The sequence below is a fragment of the Temnothorax americanus genome, unplaced genomic scaffold, assembly GCF_048541705.1.
Source record: "Temnothorax americanus isolate GAGA-0224 unplaced genomic scaffold, ASM4854170v1 Scaffold215, whole genome shotgun sequence".
Classification (NCBI taxonomy): Eukaryota; Metazoa; Arthropoda; class Insecta; order Hymenoptera; family Formicidae; genus Temnothorax; species Temnothorax americanus.
In genome coordinates, this window is record NW_027509355.1 from 61,331 (window position 1) to 82,635 (window position 21,305).

The 21,305-nt window shown below is 45.9% G+C and overlaps 3 protein-coding genes, 1 long non-coding RNA gene and 1 pseudogene across 5 annotated transcripts; 2 read left to right on the plus strand and 3 right to left on the minus strand.

Moving 5' to 3' along the window:
- Window positions 1-580: 580 nt before the first annotated feature.
- On the minus strand, window positions 581-1,941 carry LOC143897976 (uncharacterized). The gene is made up of 2 exons (XR_013257064.1): window positions 1,597-1,941; window positions 581-832 (listed from the first exon to the last, which is right to left on the minus strand). It is a non-coding gene; the product is annotated as an uncharacterized LOC143897976 (long non-coding RNA).
- A 5,972-nt stretch (window positions 1,942-7,913) lies between these two features.
- LOC143897978 (transcriptional regulator ATRX homolog) lies at window positions 7,914-9,408 on the minus strand. The gene is made up of 5 exons (XM_077406985.1): window positions 9,249-9,408; window positions 8,820-9,167; window positions 8,435-8,735; window positions 8,135-8,364; window positions 7,914-8,015 (listed from the first exon to the last, which is right to left on the minus strand). Exons 3-4 carry the CDS (start codon window positions 8,681-8,683, stop codon window positions 8,281-8,283), a joined length of 333 nt encoding a protein of 110 aa, XP_077263111.1. The 5' UTR covers window positions 8,684-8,735; window positions 8,820-9,167; window positions 9,249-9,408; the 3' UTR covers window positions 7,914-8,015; window positions 8,135-8,280.
- A 172-nt stretch (window positions 9,409-9,580) lies between these two features.
- On the plus strand, window positions 9,581-13,122 carry LOC143897977 (transcriptional regulator ATRX homolog). The gene is given in 7 exon segments (XM_077406984.1): window positions 9,581-10,249; window positions 10,385-10,656; window positions 10,823-10,979; window positions 11,061-11,408; window positions 11,493-11,793; window positions 11,864-12,093; window positions 12,213-13,122. Coding segments are annotated over 6 exon segments (1,455 nt in total). The 5' UTR covers window positions 9,581-9,956; the 3' UTR covers window positions 11,948-12,093; window positions 12,213-13,122.
- Window positions 13,123-15,498: 2,376 nt separating this feature from the next.
- On the minus strand, window positions 15,499-17,806 carry LOC143897979 (transcriptional regulator ATRX homolog). The gene is made up of 5 exons (XM_077406986.1): window positions 17,642-17,806; window positions 17,213-17,560; window positions 16,828-17,128; window positions 16,528-16,757; window positions 15,499-16,408 (listed from the first exon to the last, which is right to left on the minus strand). The coding sequence occupies exons 3-4, from the start codon at window positions 17,074-17,076 to the stop codon at window positions 16,674-16,676; spliced, it is 333 nt and encodes a 110-aa protein (XP_077263112.1). The 5' UTR covers window positions 17,077-17,128; window positions 17,213-17,560; window positions 17,642-17,806; the 3' UTR covers window positions 15,499-16,408; window positions 16,528-16,673.
- Window positions 17,807-17,961: 155 nt separating this feature from the next.
- On the plus strand, window positions 17,962-20,698 carry LOC143897980 (transcriptional regulator ATRX homolog; annotated as a pseudogene). Its single transcript, XR_013257065.1, has 7 exons — window positions 17,962-18,641; window positions 18,777-19,048; window positions 19,215-19,371; window positions 19,453-19,800; window positions 19,885-20,186; window positions 20,257-20,484; window positions 20,605-20,698. The product of XR_013257065.1 is annotated as a transcriptional regulator ATRX homolog (transcript).
- Window positions 20,699-21,305: the final 607 nt, after the last annotated feature.

Sequence of the window (21,305 nt, forward strand, 5' to 3'; positions counted from 1 at the left end):
GTACAAAACGAATCATTAGAGATTTTCGCACTGTCTCAACAGCCATACATGTTGCCTGCCTACTCGAGTAATGAAACATAACTTTGAGAAATTCATCTGACAAACCATGACGAATTTTACATAATAACATAAGAAGGTCCTTTTTATATACATATCTATTACCACCAGGACAAGGAACTGCATCACAAAACGTGAGCAATTCTTGGAATTGTTGTTTGTTTATAGGATACAAACATTGAAATTCATTATCCGAAAGATTATCTTCATCCAATATTTTTGTTTGATTTGCCACGCCACGAAGTTCTTGCAAAAAGCTTGAAGATAATAACCTCTGATTACATAGGGCCTGTTGATGAAATGTAAATCTTGTACAAACGGCCCGAGAAGCACACCATCCTCGTTCAAATGATGTTGACAAGATCTTACGTTTTCTGGGATAAAAATATTGTGTGAAATAAAAACATCTACTTTACATTTAAATGTTGACTCCACGATTTCCTTCTTTCGTGGAATCACTCATCTCATCACACAAAACAGACGGAAACCATAAAATAGCGGCTATCAATTGACGAAGCGGATGCATTCCAACTGTCATCGCTCATTAAATGGTAAATGACGAAACCTTCCAGAAGACTCGAACCTAATAAAATAGGCAAATTATAGACTTGTTTGTCACATCCCATCTAATTCTACGAAATGAAGCACGAAATTTCAATTATCACGAAATTTCATGGCAAAGGGCGCAATAAATTAAAAACGCCATAAGGATCTGGGTGACCTCTCGGGTCACGGAAGGGCTAATCTCACGCTTTTCCGTGAAACGCAGATTTGACTTAAGGTAGGCGTCTCGCTACGTGCTAGTTATGTGACTGTTTGTAGGTTTTCACGTTCAGAAATATATTTCGGGCAATTTTTGCTAAGGGAAAAATAATTTTATGAATTATGGTGTAAAATTTCATACGTGCCAAAGTATGTTACTTTTTCCAAATTATGTGATTTTTCTCATTTGACTCCGTTTTGATCGGCTGATCATGCGAGTCGTCGAGAAAGGTTACAAGTGAGGTTACATCTCCTTTTCGATTGAATTTTGACAATTACTGAGAAAGGGTTTCAAAACGCATGACAGGGGTGTCAATTACTATCCAATTCGGCTAAGAAAGACGAGCCTCATAACCTGCAACTACAGTGATTAGCCAGCGGCTTGCCAAGTAACCTTACCTCGACCAAAAAATGTCTGCTCGATTACCGCATTTTCACTAAAATAAACTAAAAAATTAGCAGCGAAATCTCCGGTAAACTATATATTTTATGGTTGCATCGGATTCTTCGAAATCTAATGTACAAAAAGCAATGTTTTTTCTCACTTCATCTAATCAAAAAATGCGAAAAATATGTGATTGATACCGTGATAGAGCCTTCTTTTTCTGGCCGTCTGTATGAAGTAATGCAAAATTTGTGATTTTCGAGATCGATTTTCTAGAGTAAATAGTCGGTAAGGAGCCACAGAAAAAATCGACTGCAAAGCTGATCATATAATTTGATATAAAATCCAAAATCGAAAACTTTATCTAATACATGCCCTGACGAGACGACTACCTTAAGACCCACGGCTCGCGGCGATTGATAAAATTAAGACTCTGGAAGGGACTGTCAAAGGGCAAGATGATAACGTACTCGCCAATGAATAGCCGCTAATTAAAAATTGCTCATAGGCAACGACGATTTTTGGGGAAAGTCACCACGGGATAGGCGGAAAATTGAAACATACGTCACGATCAGAAGAGAACTCTACCCAATCAAATCGGATTAAAACATAATCCCGCCTCCTTAATTTTGTATAAAAATCGCGACTTTGCGCACTTGAACTCACTTCTGATCCAGTCCGAGACGTCTTAAAATTATATTTACCAGCCGTACTTGTCAACTATCATCCAGTTGTATTCCTCAAGTGAAACTAAATTCCTGTCGCGTCGCGAGTCGATTCTGTGCGCGTCAAGACACATCACAGAACCGAGCCGAACCTACCTCCAGGAGAATCCGGCGCAGTCACCTCAGAGATTCCCCAATCACAGCCGTCAACAGTAAGCCTGAGATACCCGCTCGGTTATCTATATACATCCCTACAGTATACATATATATATGTGTGAATACCATACATGAGAACACGTATATATATTTATATATTTATATAAAACCGTCTTTAAAACTCCTTCTTTTTTTTCGAATTCAAAATCATAAAAAAATTTTAGTGAAGTCGAAAATTCACCGCCGCAAGTCCTTGGGGATAACTATCCGCAATCGGCTATTTCGGAACAGGCGCGCCCGCATAGTGGAGCAACAGCTCCTAGCCTCCTTTTTAACACGCGAACAGTCTCCGCATATCGAACTCGCTATCCCCGATTCTCCCTCTTCCCGATCTCCCTCATCTGCCTGTTGTTCCCTTGCGTATCGGGTGTTCCCCGATACCCCAGAATCTTCCCCCCCTTTTTTGAACCTTCCTACTCTCCAGTTCCTTCCGAGGAACTTGCGGAGTTCCGGGAGAGATCACCCTGCAACTTCTCCCCTGTTCCTTTCGGCGGAACTCCTTCCCCCTTTAGTTCCACCACCCTCTATCGCGACAGATCACCCTCTCCCTCCTTTTCCGACTCGAGTATCGAAGTACTCGAGGAATCCTCCCCGCGTACAGCATTTTGACGTCCGCCCGACGTTAAGATAAACACACTTAACGTTGGTATCCAACGTTTTCGCTACGTCGTTTCAACCCTCTTTTGCACTAATTTGGGGAATCAAATTTAGGTTGTACCAACGTTGGAATCCGACTTATATAAGTTAAATTAAGGTTACATTTTTTCCACCAGTTTTAACGTTGGTATGTAAACTTTGATTTTGTACACTCTGTTAGACCTGAGGTTATTTTTTCACAACGTACATTTTAGGTGTAGTTTTCGTGCTTCCATTCAAACCATATGACGGCATTGGTGTAATAAATGTATCATAATACGTACTTATCAATTTGGCACAAATAAAATGGCTTTATAGGAAAAATATAGTTTGCGCAGTCTTTGATACTATTGTAATTTTGCCATAAATACACGAACCCAGCACTGAAATTGTATAACAAAACTCACTTTATTGATAAATGTGGAAATGATAAGTCGAAATTAGACGAATCCTTTCTAAAATATTCCAATTTACTAAATATTCTAATAAATAACTAAAATTTTCCAAAGTGTAGATTTTAATTTTTTTTCATCAAAATTACTTTTAAGATAAATATGTTGTCAAAACCTTAACAACAGATATTATATAAATGCTTTAACGTGTTAATAAAGTGCGTTAAAAAATATACATCTAAATATACTGGAAAATGGCGGATTATTTGCCTTTCTCTTTGAGGAATGAAAATGGCGAAGTCAGCGTTCCACACTATATCAAACTTTACGTAGTAAAAGGTGCGATAAATTCTACTAAAATTTGTCTTCTCGTATAAAATAATTAACTTTTTCAGACTTTTCCAAACTAAGTAGTATACCACTGTAGGCAAAATTGTACCTATATTGACTAAAAGTCTTAACAAGGTCGCCAAACTGACTTAACATGTCGATAAAGTATCAATTAGTTAAAAATTATATACTAGATTTGCGAATGAGTCGTATATCTTAACCAAATCCGACCTATGCAATACCATCTATATGGTGATCTAGAGCATGGTTATGGCAGCCGTGCAGCCGAGCGAACGCGCTCTCGAGCTGTGAATCGCGCGGCGCGCGCGCGTTGTTTCCCGACGACGCGACGATAACCGCGTGAGATGAGATAGACCGGTGCGGCCGTGGATAGTCAACATTCGTCGCATAGTCCTCGTAGCTCACGCACGACGCCGCGAATTGCCGTCGACGATGCCCGCTTGATGCAGCAGTAATCTGCTGTACATTCATTTAGGCAGAATTTGTTACCATTTCTCGCGATTTCTTAACGTCAGTCAGAAATGACCACAGACGACGTTTAAATCGCGAGAAATGGTAACAAATTCTGCCTAAATGAATGTACAGCAGATTACTGCTGCATCAAGCGGGCATCGTCGACGGCAATTCGCGGCGTCGTGCGTGAGCTACGAGGACTATGCGACGAATGTTGACTATCCACGGCCGCACCGGTCTATCTCATCTCACGCGGTTATCGTCGCGTCGTCGGGAAACAACCGGGAGGAGTGCTGCTGGCGCTGTAAACAGCGCGGACACACCCGGTTGGACTGCAAACGGCCGGCCAAGAAGTTCTGTTCCCGATGCGGCAAGGACGGCGTCCTCACCCGCGATTGTCACCCGACGCCGGGAAACGCCGCACGGGCCGGGGGCGAAGCCGCCGCCACCCGGACCCCGCCACCGTCCGAGTAACGTACCAGCCGCGGCCACACATCTCCGTCCGCATACGACACCGCGCTATGCGGGCGTTGATCGATACTGGCTCGGAGGTATCCTTTATTAATACGGACACCGCCCGCTACGCGGAGAACCTCGGATTCCCGACCCGACAGGGGACAAGTTCCGTTCATCTGGCGGACGGAGGGTCCATCCCAATACCCGGGACCATGACACTCCCGGTAAAGATTGGCCGGAAGGTGCTGGAGCACGACTTCCTGATTATGCCGTCTTTACAAAGCGCCGTGTTAATCGGCGTCGACCTATGGGCCCGAACCGGGATCGTGCTACGGGCAACCGCACAGCGCAAAGACGCACCGACCTCCGCATGCGGAGCCGTAGCCCAGGGACTGGCCTCCCGAACCCCCGACGAGGAACGCCGCCTCCGGGAGTTCCTGCTCACGGAACTCGCCCTATTCGAGGACATCCACGGCCCGACCGACCGGATCTCGCACCAGATCCGGGTTAAAACCGACCGACCCATTAAACAGCGGTACCGACCCAGGAATCCGGCCATGCAGGCAGTTATCGACCGGGAAGTGGAAAAGATGGAACGCGAAGGCGTGATCGAGCCTTCCCACGGAGCTTGGAGCTCGCCTATCGTGTTGGTCCGGAAGAAAGACGGGTCGTATCGGTTCTGTATCGACTTCCGGCAAGTAAACGAAGTCACGGAAAAGGACGCATACCCCCTGCCACAAGTGCAGGCCACTTTGGATAAACTGCGGGGAGCCCGATACCTATCAACGCTAGACCTGAAGAATGGGTACTGGCAGATACCGTTGGCGCCCGATAGCCGGCCAGTCACCGCCTTTACGGTCCCAGGAAAAGGCCTCATGCAATTCCGGGTAATGCCCTTCGGCCTACACTCCGCACCAGCTACCTTCCAACGACTACTAGACGAAATACTGGGGCCGGACCTAGCGCCACATGTCCTTTGTTTATCTGGACGACATTATCGTGGTCAGCCGCACCTTTGAGGAACACCTCCGGCTTCTAAGCGAAGTGTTCCGCCGCCTCCGAGAAGCAAGACTCCGCCTGAACCCGGAAAAGTGCCATTTCTGCCGGGACCAACTCCGCTACTTAGGCCACATCGTGGACCGCTATGGCCTCCGCACCGACCCGGATAAGGTGAGCGCCGTGGCCCGATGGCCGGCTCCAACCACCGTACGCAAGGTACGACAGTTCTTGGGCATGGCCTCCTGGTACCGGCGATTCGTCGCAAATTTCTCGACGGTAGCCGCCCCGCTCACCCGCCTGACAAGGAAGGGAGTAAAGTGGACTTGGGGGCCAGACGAAGAGAGCGCCTTCGAGCGACTGAAGGAGGCACTGACCTCCGCCCCCGTGCTGGCCTGCCCGGACTTCGATCGCCGGTTCGTGCTCCAGACGGACGCCAGCGCATACGGACTGGGAGCCGTGCTAACCCAGCACCAGGAGGACGGAGAGCGAGTGGTGGCGTATGCCAGCCGAACGCTCAACGGCGCGGAGAAGAACTATAGCGCCACCGAGCTAGAATGCCTCGCGATCGTATGGGGCATCCAGAAGATGCGGGGATACCTAGAGGGGTACTCCTTCACCGTGGTGACCGACCATCAGTCCCTCCGGTGGCTGCAACGCCTGGAGGAACCCACCGGCCGGTTGGGCCGGTGGCTATTTGAACTGCAGCAGTACGATTTCGACGTACGCTACCGAAAGGGCAGCCTCAACAAGGTCGCCGACGCGCTCTCACGGCAACCGGAGGTATGCGAAGCTCAGGCCACCCCGAAGTGCCGATGGTACCAGCGAATCCTGACCGGAGCAAGGCAACGCCCCACCGAATTCCCAGATTACCGCATCCAGGACGGACGGCTGTTTCGCCACATCTTGCACGAGGTAGATTTTCGGGAGGTTGACCCAGCGGACCAATGGAAGCGCTGCATCCCGAAGGAGGAACGGGCAACGATCATGCGGAGACACCATGAGGATCCCACGGCGGGACACTTCGGGGTCGCCAAGACCATCGCCCGCATGGCCCGTCTGTTCTATTGGCCAGGGATGTTCCAGGACATCACCCGCTACGTCCGACAGTGCCCGACTTGCCTGGCGCACAAGGCACCGACGACCAAACCAGCCGGGAACCTCCACACGGCACCTGTCACCCGGCCCTGGCAACAGGTGACCCTGGACTTGATCGGCCCGTTGCCGCGATCCACCCAGGGCCACGCCTGGCTGCTAGTCATGCAGGACCGGTTTACAAAGTGGGTCGAGCTTAAGCCCCTTCGTAGAGCTACCGCACCTGCCGTTACCAAGGCAATCCTCGACCGGATCATCTACCAGCACGGGTGCCCCGACCAGATCATCTCCGATAACGGGACCCAGCTGAAGTCGGAACAACTTGAGGGAGTCCTGCGGGCCTTCCGGATCGAGCATCAAACCACCCCCGTAAGGGAACCTCACTGCAACCCGGTCGAGCGTACCAATCGGACGCTGAAGACCATGGTCTCCCAATATGTCGGCAAAAACCACCGGCGTTGGGACGAGCATCTAGCCCCGCTGCAATTCGCCTACAACACCGCCCGACACGAAGCCACCGGGTACACGCCGGGGTACCTCAATCACGGTCGGGAGCTCGCCCTCCCACACCCGGAGGACCGTCGCCATGCGGCAAACCCGGCCCCGCACCAGACTCGGCGCCGGCTAGAGGAAGCCTACGAGGTAGTACGGGTCAACATGGCCCGAGCGTTTCAACGCCAGGAGGCCCACTACAACTTGCGGCGGCGGGATTGGAGACCCCGCGTCGGGGACCTCGTTTGGAAGAGGGAGTATCCACTCTCAAAGAAAGCTACGGGATTTAACGCCAAGTTGGCCCCCCGCTACACTGGACCCCTCGAGGTCAGAAAAATCATCTCGCCCGTTATAGTCGACTTACGCGACCCCCGGGGACGATGGCACCGACATGTGCACGTCCAAGATTTAAAGAACGCGCCGAAACCGCTCGCCTCGGGCACGGAGAGCTCTGGTCAGAATCGGGGTTACGATAGCGAAGGCGAAAGCGCCGCGTGTTTACAAATATAAAGTCACGAGAACCGCGCCCGGACCGTTTCGGGGAAAATGACGTCCGCATTCATAAGCCGGAAAAACGGGAGCACCCGTTCTCTGTACGGAGGAAGTCGTTGGGAGCACCCAACGTGGTGAAGCGGTCTCGGAGAGAGGTCGTGTCGGGAACAGGAGTCGGACAGGACTGGTGACTCGAGTCGGCTCGAGTCCCCTATTTATACCCCGAGTGCGGTCGGTGGGGGCTGTCCCTCCACTGGGGCTGCCCCACCGCTCGGTTGCCCCACCGCTTGGGCCCAGGAGCGCACGCTGAACATGTGCTTAGTGGCCGTCAGGGCCGTAGTGCTAGTGACGAATACGCGTATCGTCACAATGTCATTGTTTAAAATTACTTTAGTCAACATTAAGTATGTAACGTTACTAATAGATATAATAGATTATTACTGGCATAACTGGATTTCGTATAGGTTGCTTATTGAATAGTGTGGCTTGTTTCTCCCAATAATTGTACATTTCCATTAAAGCTCGATTCGTCATCGATTTCTGTTGCTCCGGCGTCGCATTAGGATACTGTAAATTATTCAAGATTATAAATAATTTGCGTGCTTAAGCAATTGTTTGACAAATATATATTTATATATTTAATATTTTTATATAATATATATAGAGAGAGAGTATTGAGTGCTTACATCTTTACGAATAAGCTGTTGGAGATTTTCATACTCAACCTGCATATTTTGAGGCATCACAGTATTCATCATCATATTATACTGCTGTAATAACATATTATTCTGATAAGCTGTATTCGCCATCGGATTTACTAGCATTGTATTCATCATCGGCGGTTTTCCCTTCTTCTCCTCTTATAATATTCTAACCAGGCCTGCTTGCGTTCCTCTTCGTTCAATTCCTCTTCAGCCTGTTAAATATAAATTTGTTACGTAGAATATACGAATGTACATACATAAAAGAAAAAAAATATTTTTCACCTTGTTCTCCAATAGAGAGTCATGCTCGTGGTAATTTTCTACGTAATCCTTGAACTTCAGAAATATCTCCGCTAGTAGTCTATCTTTAGGTAAATTTAACGTAGGTTTCTCTTTATCATTATATCCCTCGAACATGTACAACTCGTTTAGATTTTGATTAGTGTAATGCCGTTCAATTTGTTGTTCGTCCACAACGCGACAAGAAAGCGAGAGTTTCGTAACTTGGCGATTGTAAATTTTCTCCTCCATTGTTCCCGCGGCGAGAAATCGATATACGTAGCACGGTTTTTTTTGCCCAAACCTGATAACCGTCGATAAATCAAAAACTTGAAATAAATAATTGCAAAAAAAAAGATTAAACAATAGAAGACGCCGAGAAAAATACCTGTATATCCGAAATATGCTTTGTACATCGTGAGAGGGATTCCAACTGGCGTCGAATATAATTACTCTGTTCGCCGCAGTTAAGTTTATTCCCAATCCTCCAGCGCGTGTGGATATGAGGAATAATCTCGCTCTCGTGTTAGTGGGTTTGTTAAATATCTTACACCATATATTTCAATTTTTGGCCGAGGTCTGACCGTCCAGTCGGAAGTAATCGAGCCCTAGAGACCAACTTCCAGTATGATTATCGAGGGTTTCACAGAGCGTATCGTTCTGAGTCTGATCGTCTATTCTTCTTAGAAATTCCTCGATTAAAGTGAGAGAATCCAGAGATTGCGAGAATACGAGCCTGTCAAATAATAAGCGATACGATAATAAATAATAGCGATGTGAAAATTATTTATCGAAAAGATAGATACAAGATACGTACAATTTATCACCGATCTGTTCACATTCTTTTAGAATTCCGAAGAGAAGTAACAATTTAGCGGACACTCTCATATCTTCAAAATGTTCGGATTGCACAAACTGCATCCACCATTCTGATTCTGTATTTTCTTTTTTATGCTCTTCCTCTGGTTCCTCTTCTAAAAAGTTAATTTAATATTGTGGCGGTCTACGCCACCGAAAAAGCGCGTTCGCGCACCTAATTGTGCAGCGCACCGACTTACCGACGCGACGGTAAGTTCGCAGCGACGCCGCTACGCGCCGCATTTAAGCTCTAAGCCGTAAGAAATTGACTACGGCTTAGAGCTTAAATACCCTTTAAAGCAAGGTTGTAGACCAGCACTAACGCGACTATAAATAAAAATCCATATCTGTTTGTTCACGAAATGTATTTACTGTAGTAAAAGCACTACTATTTACCACAAAATCATACAACAGTACTTGACATTAATTAATTTTTAAAATAATGGTTTTGTTTTGATAACTCAGTCACATATTAATGTTAATATAACTTTTGTTTTACTACAACTTTGCAACCATTTATTATGACTAATGGGTTTATACAAACTTTTTTCTTTATTTTGATGTGAGGAATACACTCTAGAAGTTTGTCCAGGTATTTCGTGAACACTCTGTATATATGTTTTAAAAATCTTTTCTGTTTATTTAACTATATTTCGCAGATCACTGCATGGTGCAGTTCGTGAAACCGAATCTGCTGGGTACGAAGAAAGAATTTTTAAATAGATTTGTAAATCCGATAACAAACGGCCAGTTTGATGATTCCATCGCTTGCGACGTTAAATTAATGAAACAACGTGCGCATGTGTTGCACAAAATGTTGGAGGGTAGTGTACAGAGATTTGATTACTCTGTACTTACACCGTTCTTGCCGCCTAAACAAGAATATGTTATTTTCGTCAGATTGACAGATACGCAAGTTAAAATGTATCAATATTACTTGGAGAATCTTGCGAGAATCAAGTGAGTTTCTTGAAGATCTTATATATTTATCGCGCTCTCTTTTCGTTTAAACAATTTAAAATGCAATTAATTTAAAAATATAATTATTTAGTAAATTAGATTGAATATATTACCTCGTATGCTTTTCCTCTATAGACGTCATACTGGTGGTCGAGGAGGAACTCTCTTCGCGGATTTCCAAGCGTTACAAAGGATCTGGACGCATCCCGTAGTCCTACGTATGAACGCGGAGAAAAAAGAAAGGGCAAATGAGAATAAAGAACTTAGCGAGGATTCGGAGGGTTCGTTAAAAGATTTTATTAATGACGACACTACCGATATAGAGACCACCAGCATTAATAGCGATTCGACCAATGATGATAAAAACGTTCCCAAACCTTCTCGTGGAACGAGAAATAATCCTGTCGGTAAGACTCCGTAATACATATGAACGATGTTTTACACATTTTAATTGATATCAAAGAATAAATTAAATTAACATAAAGAAAATAACATACATATATGTGACGTAATAAAATAATAACAGACTAAAGATATGAAATATTAATATTAGATATTAAATTAACTTTTTAGAAGAGGAACCAGAGGAAGAGCATAAAAAAGAAAATACAGAATCAGAATGGTGGATGCAGTTTGTGCAATCCGAACATTTTGAAGATATGAGAGTGTCCGCTAAATTGTTACTTCTCTTCGGAATTCTAAAAGAATGTGAACAGATCGGTGATAAATTGTACGTATCTTGTATCTATCTTTTCGATAAATAATTTTCACATCGCTATTATTTATTATCGTATCGCTTATTATTTGACAGGCTCGTATTCTCGCAATCTCTGTATTTTCTCACTTTAATCGAGGAATTTCTAAGAAGAATAGACGATCAGACTCAGAACGATACGCTCTGTGAAACCCTCGATAATCATACTGGAAGTTGGTCTCTAGGGCTCGATTACTTCCGACTGGACGGTCAGACCTCGGCCAAAAATTGAAATATATGGTGTAAGATATTTAACAAACCCACTAACACGAGAGCGAGATTATTCCTCATATCCACACGCGCTGGAGGATTGGGAATAAACTTAACTGCGGCGAACAGAGTAATTATATTCGACGCCAGTTGGAATCCCTCTCACGATGTACAAAGCATATTTCGGATATACAGGTATTTTTCTCGGCGTCTTCTATTGTTTAATCTTTTTTTTTGCAATTATTTATTTCAAGTTTTTGATTTATCGACGGTTATCAGGTTTGGGCAAAAAAAACCGTGCTACGTATATCGATTTCTCGCCGCGGGAACAATGGAGGAGAAAATTTACAATCGCCAAGTTACGAAACTCTCGCTTTCTTGTCGCGTTGTGGACGAACAACAAATTGAACGGCATTACACTAATCAAAATCTAAACGAGTTGTACATGTTCGAGGGATATAATGATAAAGAGAAACCTACGTTAAATTTACCTAAAGATAGACTACTAGCGGAGATATTTCTGAAGTTCAAGGATTACGTAGAAAATTACCACGAGCATGACTCTCTATTGGAGAACAAGGTGAAAAATATTTTTTTTCTTTTATGTATGTACATTCGTATATTCTACGTAACAAATTTATATTTAACAGGCTGAAGAGGAATTGAACGAAGAGGAACGCAAGCAGGCCTGGTTAGAATATTATAAGAGGAGAAGAAGGGAAAACCGCCGATGATGAATACAATGCTAGTAAATCCGATGGCGAATACAGCTTATCAGAATAATATGTTATTATAGCAGTATAATATGATGATGAATACTGTGATGCCTCAAAATATGCAGGTTGAGTATGAAAATCTCCAACAGCTTATTCGTAAAGATGTAAGCACTCAATACTCTCTCTCTATATATATTATATAAAAATATTAAATATATAAATATATATTTGTCAAACAATTGCTTAAGCACGCAAATTATTTATAATCTTGAATAATTTACAGTATCCTAATGCGACGCCGGAGCAACAGAAATCGATGACGAATCGAGCTTTAATGGAAATGTACAATTATTGGGAGAAACAAGCCACACTATTCAATAAGCAACCTATACGAAATCCAGTTATGCCAGTAATAATCTATTATATCTATTAGTAACGTTACATACTTAATGTTGACTAAAGTAATTTTAAACAATGACATTGTGACGATACGCGTATTCGTCACTAGCACTACGGCCCTGACGGCCACTAAGCACATGTTCAGCGTGCGCTCCTGGGCCCAAGCGGTGGGGCAACCGAGCGGTGGGGCAGCCCCAGTGGAGGGACAGCCCCCACCGACCGCACTCGGGGTATAAATAGGGGACTCGAGCCGACTCGAGTCACCAGTCCTGTCCGACTCCTGTTCCCGACACGACCTCTCTCCGAGACCGCTTCACCACGTTGGGTGCTCCCAACGACTTCCTCCGTACAGAGAACGGGTGCTCCCGTTCTCACCTGGGCGCTCCCAGGGTACGGGCCTCCCCAGCTGGGTGCTCCCGGTTGGCATTACCTGCCCTTTCCTGCCTCTGGGTCGGGCGCTCCCGACCCCCTCCGCCGTACGGAAGACGGGCGCTCCCGTCTTCAAGCCGGGCGCTCCCGGTGTACGGGCCGCTCAGTTGGGCGCCCCCGACTGAGCTCCTGACCGACCTGCCTACCCGCGAATCCGCGAGGCAGCCGTGCCTCCGTACTTGCCCGCGAATCCGCAAGGCAACCGTGCCTCCGCGCCTGTCCGCGAGTCCGTCTCTGTCCGACCGCGCATCAACCCGGTACACGTACACTGCGGCTCAGCGGAGCGACACACACACACACACTGACACTCACGCCCTCCATCAAACTGTACTGTAAATAGTGTGAATAAATAGCTTTATGTGAAACTGACCAGTGTCTCCACGTTTTCTCACCCTGGCCTGGCGAGCGAATTCCGAGCGAGGAAACGCGAACGTTACATGGCGCCCGAACAGGGACCTGATCCGTGAGACACTGATTCGTTCTCTCCGCCTAGCCCATGACGAGTTGGATCAATCGGCTATCAAAGGCCGAGGTAACGGCCGAGTTAGAGAAACTAGGGATCGACCCTAGCGGCACACTCGACACCCTCCGAGCCAGACTCCGTGATTTCGTGATCGCTAACCCGGAGTACGAATACCCCGCAAGGGAAGACGACCGAAAAATTACGATGGACGACGAGTGCCGGAACATAGACCCCACTACGCCCGACCCGGCCAAGGTCATGGATCAAATCCGGAAGTGGGGATGTCACTTCGACGGAAAAGACCCACTCGCGTTCCTAGAACGAGTGGAGGAATTACGCCAGGGATACGGATACTCCGGAGACCAGCTCCTGTTAGGGTTGCCGGAGCTACTGCGAGGAGACACACTCCTCTGGTACCGGAATAGCCGAGCGGTGTGGGACTCCTGGGACGATTTTCAAAGAGACTTCCGCAATCAGTTCTTGCCCCGGCGGTACCGCGCACAGTTGTCGCGAGAGATCCAGGGACGGTTTCAAAAACCGGAAGAGCCTTTTCACAAGTACGCAACAGCGCTCCTTACGAGCATGCGACGAGCCGGAGGATATCCAGCGGACGACCAGCTCGAACGGCTGTATGATAATATGAGCCCCGGATATAAATACTACATCCGCCTGGATGACATTACCAGCCTGGGAGATCTGCACGCACGCGCCGCGGAATATGAAGCTATTGAAGAGCAAAACCGCGAGCGAAAATCAGAGCGCAGGACTCCGGCCACTACGCCGTCCGTTGCCAGTACGACGTATAACCGGGAGGAGTGCTGCTGGCGCTGTAAACAGCGCGGACACACCCGGTTGGACTGCAAACGGCCGGCCAAGAAGTTCTGTTCCCGATGCGGCAAGGACGGCGTCCTCACCCGCGATTGTCACCCGACGCCGGGAAACGCCGCACGGGCCGGGGGCGAAGCCGCCGCCACCCGGACCCCGCCACCGTCCGAGTAACGTACCAGCCGCGGCCACACATCTCCGTCCGCATACGACACCGCGCTATGCGGGCGTTGCGAGGTTCTCCGCGTAGCGGGCGGTGTCCGTATTAATAAAGGATACCTCCGAGCCAGTATCGATCAACGCCCGCATAGCGCGGTGTCGTATGCGGACGGAGATGTGTGGCCGCGGCTGGTACGTTACTCGGACGGTGGCGGGGTCCGGGTGGCGGCGGCTTCGCCCCCGGCCCGTGCGGCGTTTCCCGGCGTCGGGTGACAATCGCGGGTGAGGACGCCGTCCTTGCCGCATCGGGAACAGAACTTCTTGGCCGGCCGTTTGCAGTCCAACCGGGTGTGTCCGCGCTGTTTACAGCGCCAGCAGCACTCCTCCCGGTTATACGTCGTACTGGCAACGGACGGCGTAGTGGCCGGAGTCCTGCGCTCTGATTTTCGCTCGCGGTTTTGCTCTTCAATAGCTTCATATTCCGCGGCGCGTGCGTGCAGATCTCCCAGGCTGGTAATGTCATCCAGGCGGATGTAGTATTTATATCCGGGGCTCATATTATCATACAGCCGTTCGAGCTGGTCGTCCGCTGGATATCCTCCGGCTCGTCGCATGCTCGTAAGGAGCGCTGTTGCGTACTTGTGAAAAGGCTCTTCCGGTTTTTGAAACCGTCCCTGGATCTCTCGCGACAACTGTGCGCGGTACCGCCGGGGCAAGAACTGATTGCGGAAGTCTCTTTGAAAATCGTCCCAGGAGTCCCACACCGCTCGGCTATTCCGGTACCAGAGGAGTGTGTCTCCTCGCAGTAGCTCCGGCAACCCTAACAGGAGCTGGTCTCCGGAGTATCCGTATCCCTGGCGTAATTCCTCCACTCGTTCTAGGAACGCGAGTGGGTCTTTTCCGTCGAAGTGACATCCCCACTTCCGGATTTGATCCATGACCTTGGCCGGGTCGGGCGTAGTGGGGTCTATGTTCCGGCACTCGTCGTCCATCGTAATTTTTCGGTCGTCTTCCCTTGCGGGGTATTCGTACTCCGGGTTAGCGATCACGAAATCACGGAGTCTGGCTCGGAGGGTGTCGAGTGTGCCGCTAGGGTCGATCCCTAGTTTCTCTAACTCGGCCGTTACCTCGGCCTTTGATAGCCGATTGATCCAACTCGTCATGGGCTAGGCGGAGAGAACGAATCAGTGTCTCACGGATCAGGTCCCTGTTCGGGCGCCATGTAACGTTCGCGTTTCCTCGCTCGGAATTCGCTCGCCAGGCCAGGGTGAGAAAACGTGGAGACACTGGTCAGTTTCACATAAAGCTATTTATTCACACTATTTACAGTACAGTTTGATGGAGGGCGTGAGTGTCAGTGTGTGTGTGTGTGTCGCTCCGCTGAGCCGCAGTGTACGTGTACCGGGTTGATGCGCGGTCGGACAGAGACGGACTCGCGGACAGGCGCGGAGGCACGGTTGCCTTGCGGATTCGCGGGCAAGTACGGAGGCACGGCTGCCTTGCGGATTCGCGGGTAGGCAGGTCGGTCAGGAGCTCAGTCGGGAGCGCCCAACTGAGCGGCCCGTACACCGGGAGCGCCCGGCTTGAAGACGGGAGCGCCCGTCTTCCGTACGGCGGAGGGGGTCGGGAGCGCCCGACCCAGAGGCAGGAAAGGGCAGGTAATGCCAACCGGGAGCACCCAGCTGGGGAGGCCCGTACCCTGGGAGCGCCCAGGTGAGAACGGGAGCACCCGTTCTCTGTACGGAGGAAGTCGTTGGGAGCACCCAACGTGGTGAAGCGGTCTCGGAGAGAGGTCGTGTCGGGAACAGGAGTCGGACAGGACTGGTGACTCGAGTCGGCTCGAGTCCCCTATTTATACCCCGAGTGCGGTCGGTGGGGGCTGTCCCTCCACTGGGGCTGCCCCACCGCTCGGTTGCCCCACCGCTTGGGCCCAGGAGCGCACGCTGAACATGTGCTTAGTGGCCGTCAGGGCCGTAGTGCTAGTGACGAATACGCGTATCGTCACAATGTCATTGTTTAAAATTACTTTAGTCAACATTAAGTATGTAACGTTACTAATAGATATAATAGATTATTACTGGCATAACTGGATTTCGTATAGGTTGCTTATTGAATAGTGTGGCTTGTTTCTCCCAATAATTGTACATTTCCATTAAAGCTCGATTCGTCATCGATTTCTGTTGCTCCGGCGTCGCATTAGGATACTGTAAATTATTCAAGATTATAAATAATTTGCGTGCTTAAGCAATTGTTTGACAAATATATATTTATATATTTAATATTTTTATATAATATATATAGAGAGAGAGTATTGAGTGCTTACATCTTTACGAATAAGCTGTTGGAGATTTTCATACTCAACCTGCATATTTTGAGGCATCACAGTATTCATCATCATATTATACTGCTATAATAACATATTATTCTGATAAGCTGTATTCGCCATCGGATTTACTAGCATTGTATTCATCATTGGCGGTTTTCCCTTCTTCTCCTCTTATAATATTCTAACCAGGCCTGCTTGCGTTCCTCTTCGTTCAATTCCTCTTCAGCCTGTTAAATATAAATTTGTTACGTAGAATATACGAATGTACATACATAAAAGAAAAAAAATATTTTTCACCTTGTTCTCCAATAGAGAGTCATGCTCGTGGTAATTTTCTACGTAATCCTTGAACTTCAGAAATATCTCCGCTAGTAGTCTATCTTTAGGTAAATTTAACGTAGGTTTCTCTTTATCATTATATCCCTCGAACATGTACAACTCGTTTAGATTTTGATTAGTGTAATGCCGTTCAATTTGTTGTTCGTCCACAACGCGACAAGAAAGCGAGAGTTTCGTAACTTGGCGATTGTAAATTTTCTCCTCCATTGTTCCCGCGGCGAGAAATCGATATACGTAGCACGGTTTTTTTTGCCCAAACCTGATAACCGTCGATAAATCAAAAACTTGAAATAAATAATTGCAAAAAAAAAGATTAAACAATAGAAGACGCCGAGAAAAATACCTGTATATCCGAAATATGCTTTGTACATCGTGAGAGGGATTCCAACTGGCGTCGAATATAATTACTCTGTTCGCCGCAGTTAAGTTTATTCCCAATCCTCCAGCGCGTGTGGATATGAGGAATAATCTCGCTCTCGTGTTAGTGGGTTTGTTAAATATCTTACACCATATATTTCAATTTTTGGCCGAGGTCTGACCGTCCAGTCGGAAGTAATCGAGCCCTAGAGACCAACTTCCAGTATGATTATCGAGGGTTTCACAGAGCGTATCGTTCTGAGTCTGATCGTCTATTCTTCTTAGAAATTCCTCGATTAAAGTGAGAGAATACAGAGATTGCGAGAATACGAGCCTGTCAAATAATAAGCGATACGATAATAAATAATAGCGATGTGAAAATTATTTATCGAAAAGATAGATACAAGATACGTACAATTTATCACCGATCTGTTCACATTCTTTTAGAATTCCGAAGAGAAGTAACAATTTAGCGGACACTCTCATATCTTCAAAATGTTCGGATTGCACAAACTGCATCCACCATTCTGATTCTGTATTTTCTTTTTTATGCTCTTCCTCTGGTTCCTCTTCTAAAAAGTTAATTAATATTGTGGCGGTCTACGCCACCGAAAAAGCGCGTTCGCGCACCTAATTGTGCAGCGCACCGACTTACCGACGCGACGGTAAGTTCGCAGCGACGCCGCTACGCGCCGCATTTAAGCTCTAAGCCGTAAGAAATTGATTACGGCTTAGAGCTTAAATACCCTTTAAAGCAAGGTTGTAGACCAGCACTAACGCGACTATAAATAAAAATCCATATCTGTTTGTTCACGAAATGTATTTACTGTAGTAAAAGCACTACTATTTACCACAAAATCATACAACAGTACTTGACATTAATTAATTTTTAAAATAATGGTTTTGTTTTGATAACTCAGTCACATATTAATGTTAATATAACTTTTGTTTTACTACAACTTTGCAACCATTTATTATGACTAATGGGTTTATACAAACTTTTTTCTTTATTTTGATGTGAGGAATACACTCTAGAAGTTTGTCCAGGTATTTCGTGAACACTCTGTATATATGTTTTAAAAATCTTTTCTGTTTATTTAACTATATTTCGCAGATCACTGCATGGTGCAGTTCGTGAAACCGAATCTGCTGGGTACGAAGAAAGAATTTTTAAATAGATTTGTAAATCCGATAACAAACGGCCAGTTTGATGATTCCATCGCTTGCGACGTTAAATTAATGAAACAACGTGCGCATGTGTTGCACAAAATGTTGGAGGGTAGTGTACAGAGATTTGATTACTCTGTACTTACACCGTTCTTGCCGCCTAAACAAGAATATGTTATTTTCGTCAGATTGACAGATACGCAAGTTAAAATGTATCAATATTACTTGGAGAATCTTGCGAGAATCAAGTGAGTTTCTTGAAGATCTTATATATTTATCGCGCTCTCTTTTCGTTTAAACAATTTAAAATGCAATTAATTTAAAAATATAATTATTTAGTAAATTAGGTTGAATATATTACCTCGTATGCTTTTCCTCTATAGACGTCATACTGGTGGTCAAGGAGGAACTCTCTTCGCGGATTTCCAAGCGTTACAAAGGATCTGGACGCATCCCGTAGTCCTACGTATGAACGCGGAGAAAAAAGAAAGGGCAAATGAGAATAAAGAACTTAGCGAGGATTCGGAGGGTTCGTTAAAAGATTTTATTAATGACGACACTACCGATATAGAGACCACCAGCATTAATAGCGATTCGAGCAATGATGATAAAAACGTTCCCAAACCTTCTCGTAGAACGAGAAATAATCCTGTCGGTAAGACTCCGTAATACATATGAACGATGTTTTACACACTTTAATTGATATCAAAGAATAAATTAAATTAACATAAAGAAAATAACATACATATATGTGACGTAATAAAATAATAACAGACTAAAGATATGAAATATTAATATTAGATATTAAATTAACTTTTTAGAAGAGGAACCAGAGGAAGAGCATAAAAAAGAAAATACAGAATCAGAATGGTGGATGCAGTTTGTGCAATCCGAACATTTTGAAGATATGAGAGTGTCCGCTAAATTGTTACTTCTCTTCGGAATTCTAAAAGAATGTGAACAGATCGGTGATAAATTGTACGTATCTTGTATCTATCTTTTCGATAAATAATTTTCACATCGCTATTATTTATTATCGTATCGCTTATTATTTGACAGGCTCGTATTCTCGCAATCTCTGTATTTTCTCACTTTAATCGAGGAATTTCTAAGAAGAATAGACGATCAGACTCAGAACGATACGCTCTGTGAAACCCTCGATAATCATACTGGAAGTTGGTCTCTAGGGCTCGATTACTTCCGACTGGACGGTCAGACCTCGGCCAAAAATTGAAATATATGGTGTAAGATATTTAACAAACCCACTAACACGAGAGCGAGATTATTCCTCATATCCACACGCGCTGGAGGATTGGGAATAAACTTAACTGCGGCGAACAGAGTAATTATATTCGACGCCAGTTGGAATCCCTCTCACGATGTACAAAGCATATTTCGGATATACAGGTATTTTTCTCGGCGTCTTCTATTGTTTAATCTTTTTTTTTGCAATTATTTATTTCAAGTTTTTGATTTATCGACGGTTATCAGGTTTGGGCAAAAAAACCGTGCTACGTATATCGATTTCTCGCGCGCGGGAACAATGGAGGAGAAAATTTACAATCGCCAAGTTACGAAACTCTCGCTTTCTTGTCGCGTTGTGGGACGAACAACAAATGAACGGCATTACACTAATCAAGATTCTAAACGAGTTGTACATGTTCGAGGGATATAATGATAAAGAGAAACCTACGTTAAATTTACCTAAAGATAGACTACTAGCGGAGATATTTCTGAAGTTCAAGGATTACGTAGAAAATTACCACGAGCATGACTCTCTATTGGAGAACAAGGTGAAAATATTTTTTTTCTTTTATGTATGTACATTCGTATATTCCTACGTAACAAATTTATATTTAACAGGCTGAAGAGGAATTGAACGAAGAGGAACGCAAGCAGGCCTGGTTAGAATATGAAGAGGAGAAGAAGGGAAACCGCCGAATGATGAATACAATGCTAGTAAATCCGATGGCGAATCCAGCTTATCAGAATAATATGTTATTACAGCAGTATATATGATGATGAATACTGTGATGCCTCAAAATATGCAGGTTTGAGTATGAAAATCTCCAACAGCTTATTCGTAAAGATGTAAGCACTCAATACTCTCTCTCTATATATATTATATAAAAATATTAAATATATAAATATATATTTGTCAAAACAATTGCTTAAGCACGCAAAATTATTTATATCTTGAATAATTTACAGTATCCTAATGCGACGCCGGAGCAACAGAAATCGATGACGAATCGAGCTTTAATGGAAATGTACAATTATTGGGAGAAACAAGCCACACTATTCATAAGCAACCTATACGAAATCCAGTTATGCCAGTAATAATCTATTATATCTATTAGTAACGTTACATACTTAATGTTGACTAAAGTAATTTTAAACAATGACATTGTGACGATACGCGTATTCGTCCACTAGCACTACGGCCCTGACGGCCACTAAGCACATGTTCAGCGTGCGCTCCTGGGCCCCAAGCGGTGGGGCAAACCGAGCGGTGGGGCAGCCCAGTGGAGGGACAAGCCCCCCACCGACCGCACTCGGGGTATAATAGGGGACTCGAGCCGACTCGAGTCACCAGTCCTGTCCGACTCCTGTTCCCGACACGACCCTCTCTCCGAGAACCGCTTCACCACGTTGGGTGCTCCCAACGACTTCCTCCGTACAGAGAACGGGTGCTCCCGTTCTCACCTGGGCGCTCCCAGGGTACGGGCCTCCCCAGCTGGGTGCTCCCGGTTGGCATTACCCTGCCCTTTCCTGCCTCTGGGTTCGGGCGCTCCCGACCCCCTCCGCCGTACGGAAGACGGGCTTCCCGTCTTCAAGCCGGGCGCTCCCTGGTGTACGGGCCGCCTCAGTTGGGGCGCTCCCGACTGAGCTCCTGACCGACCTGCCTACCC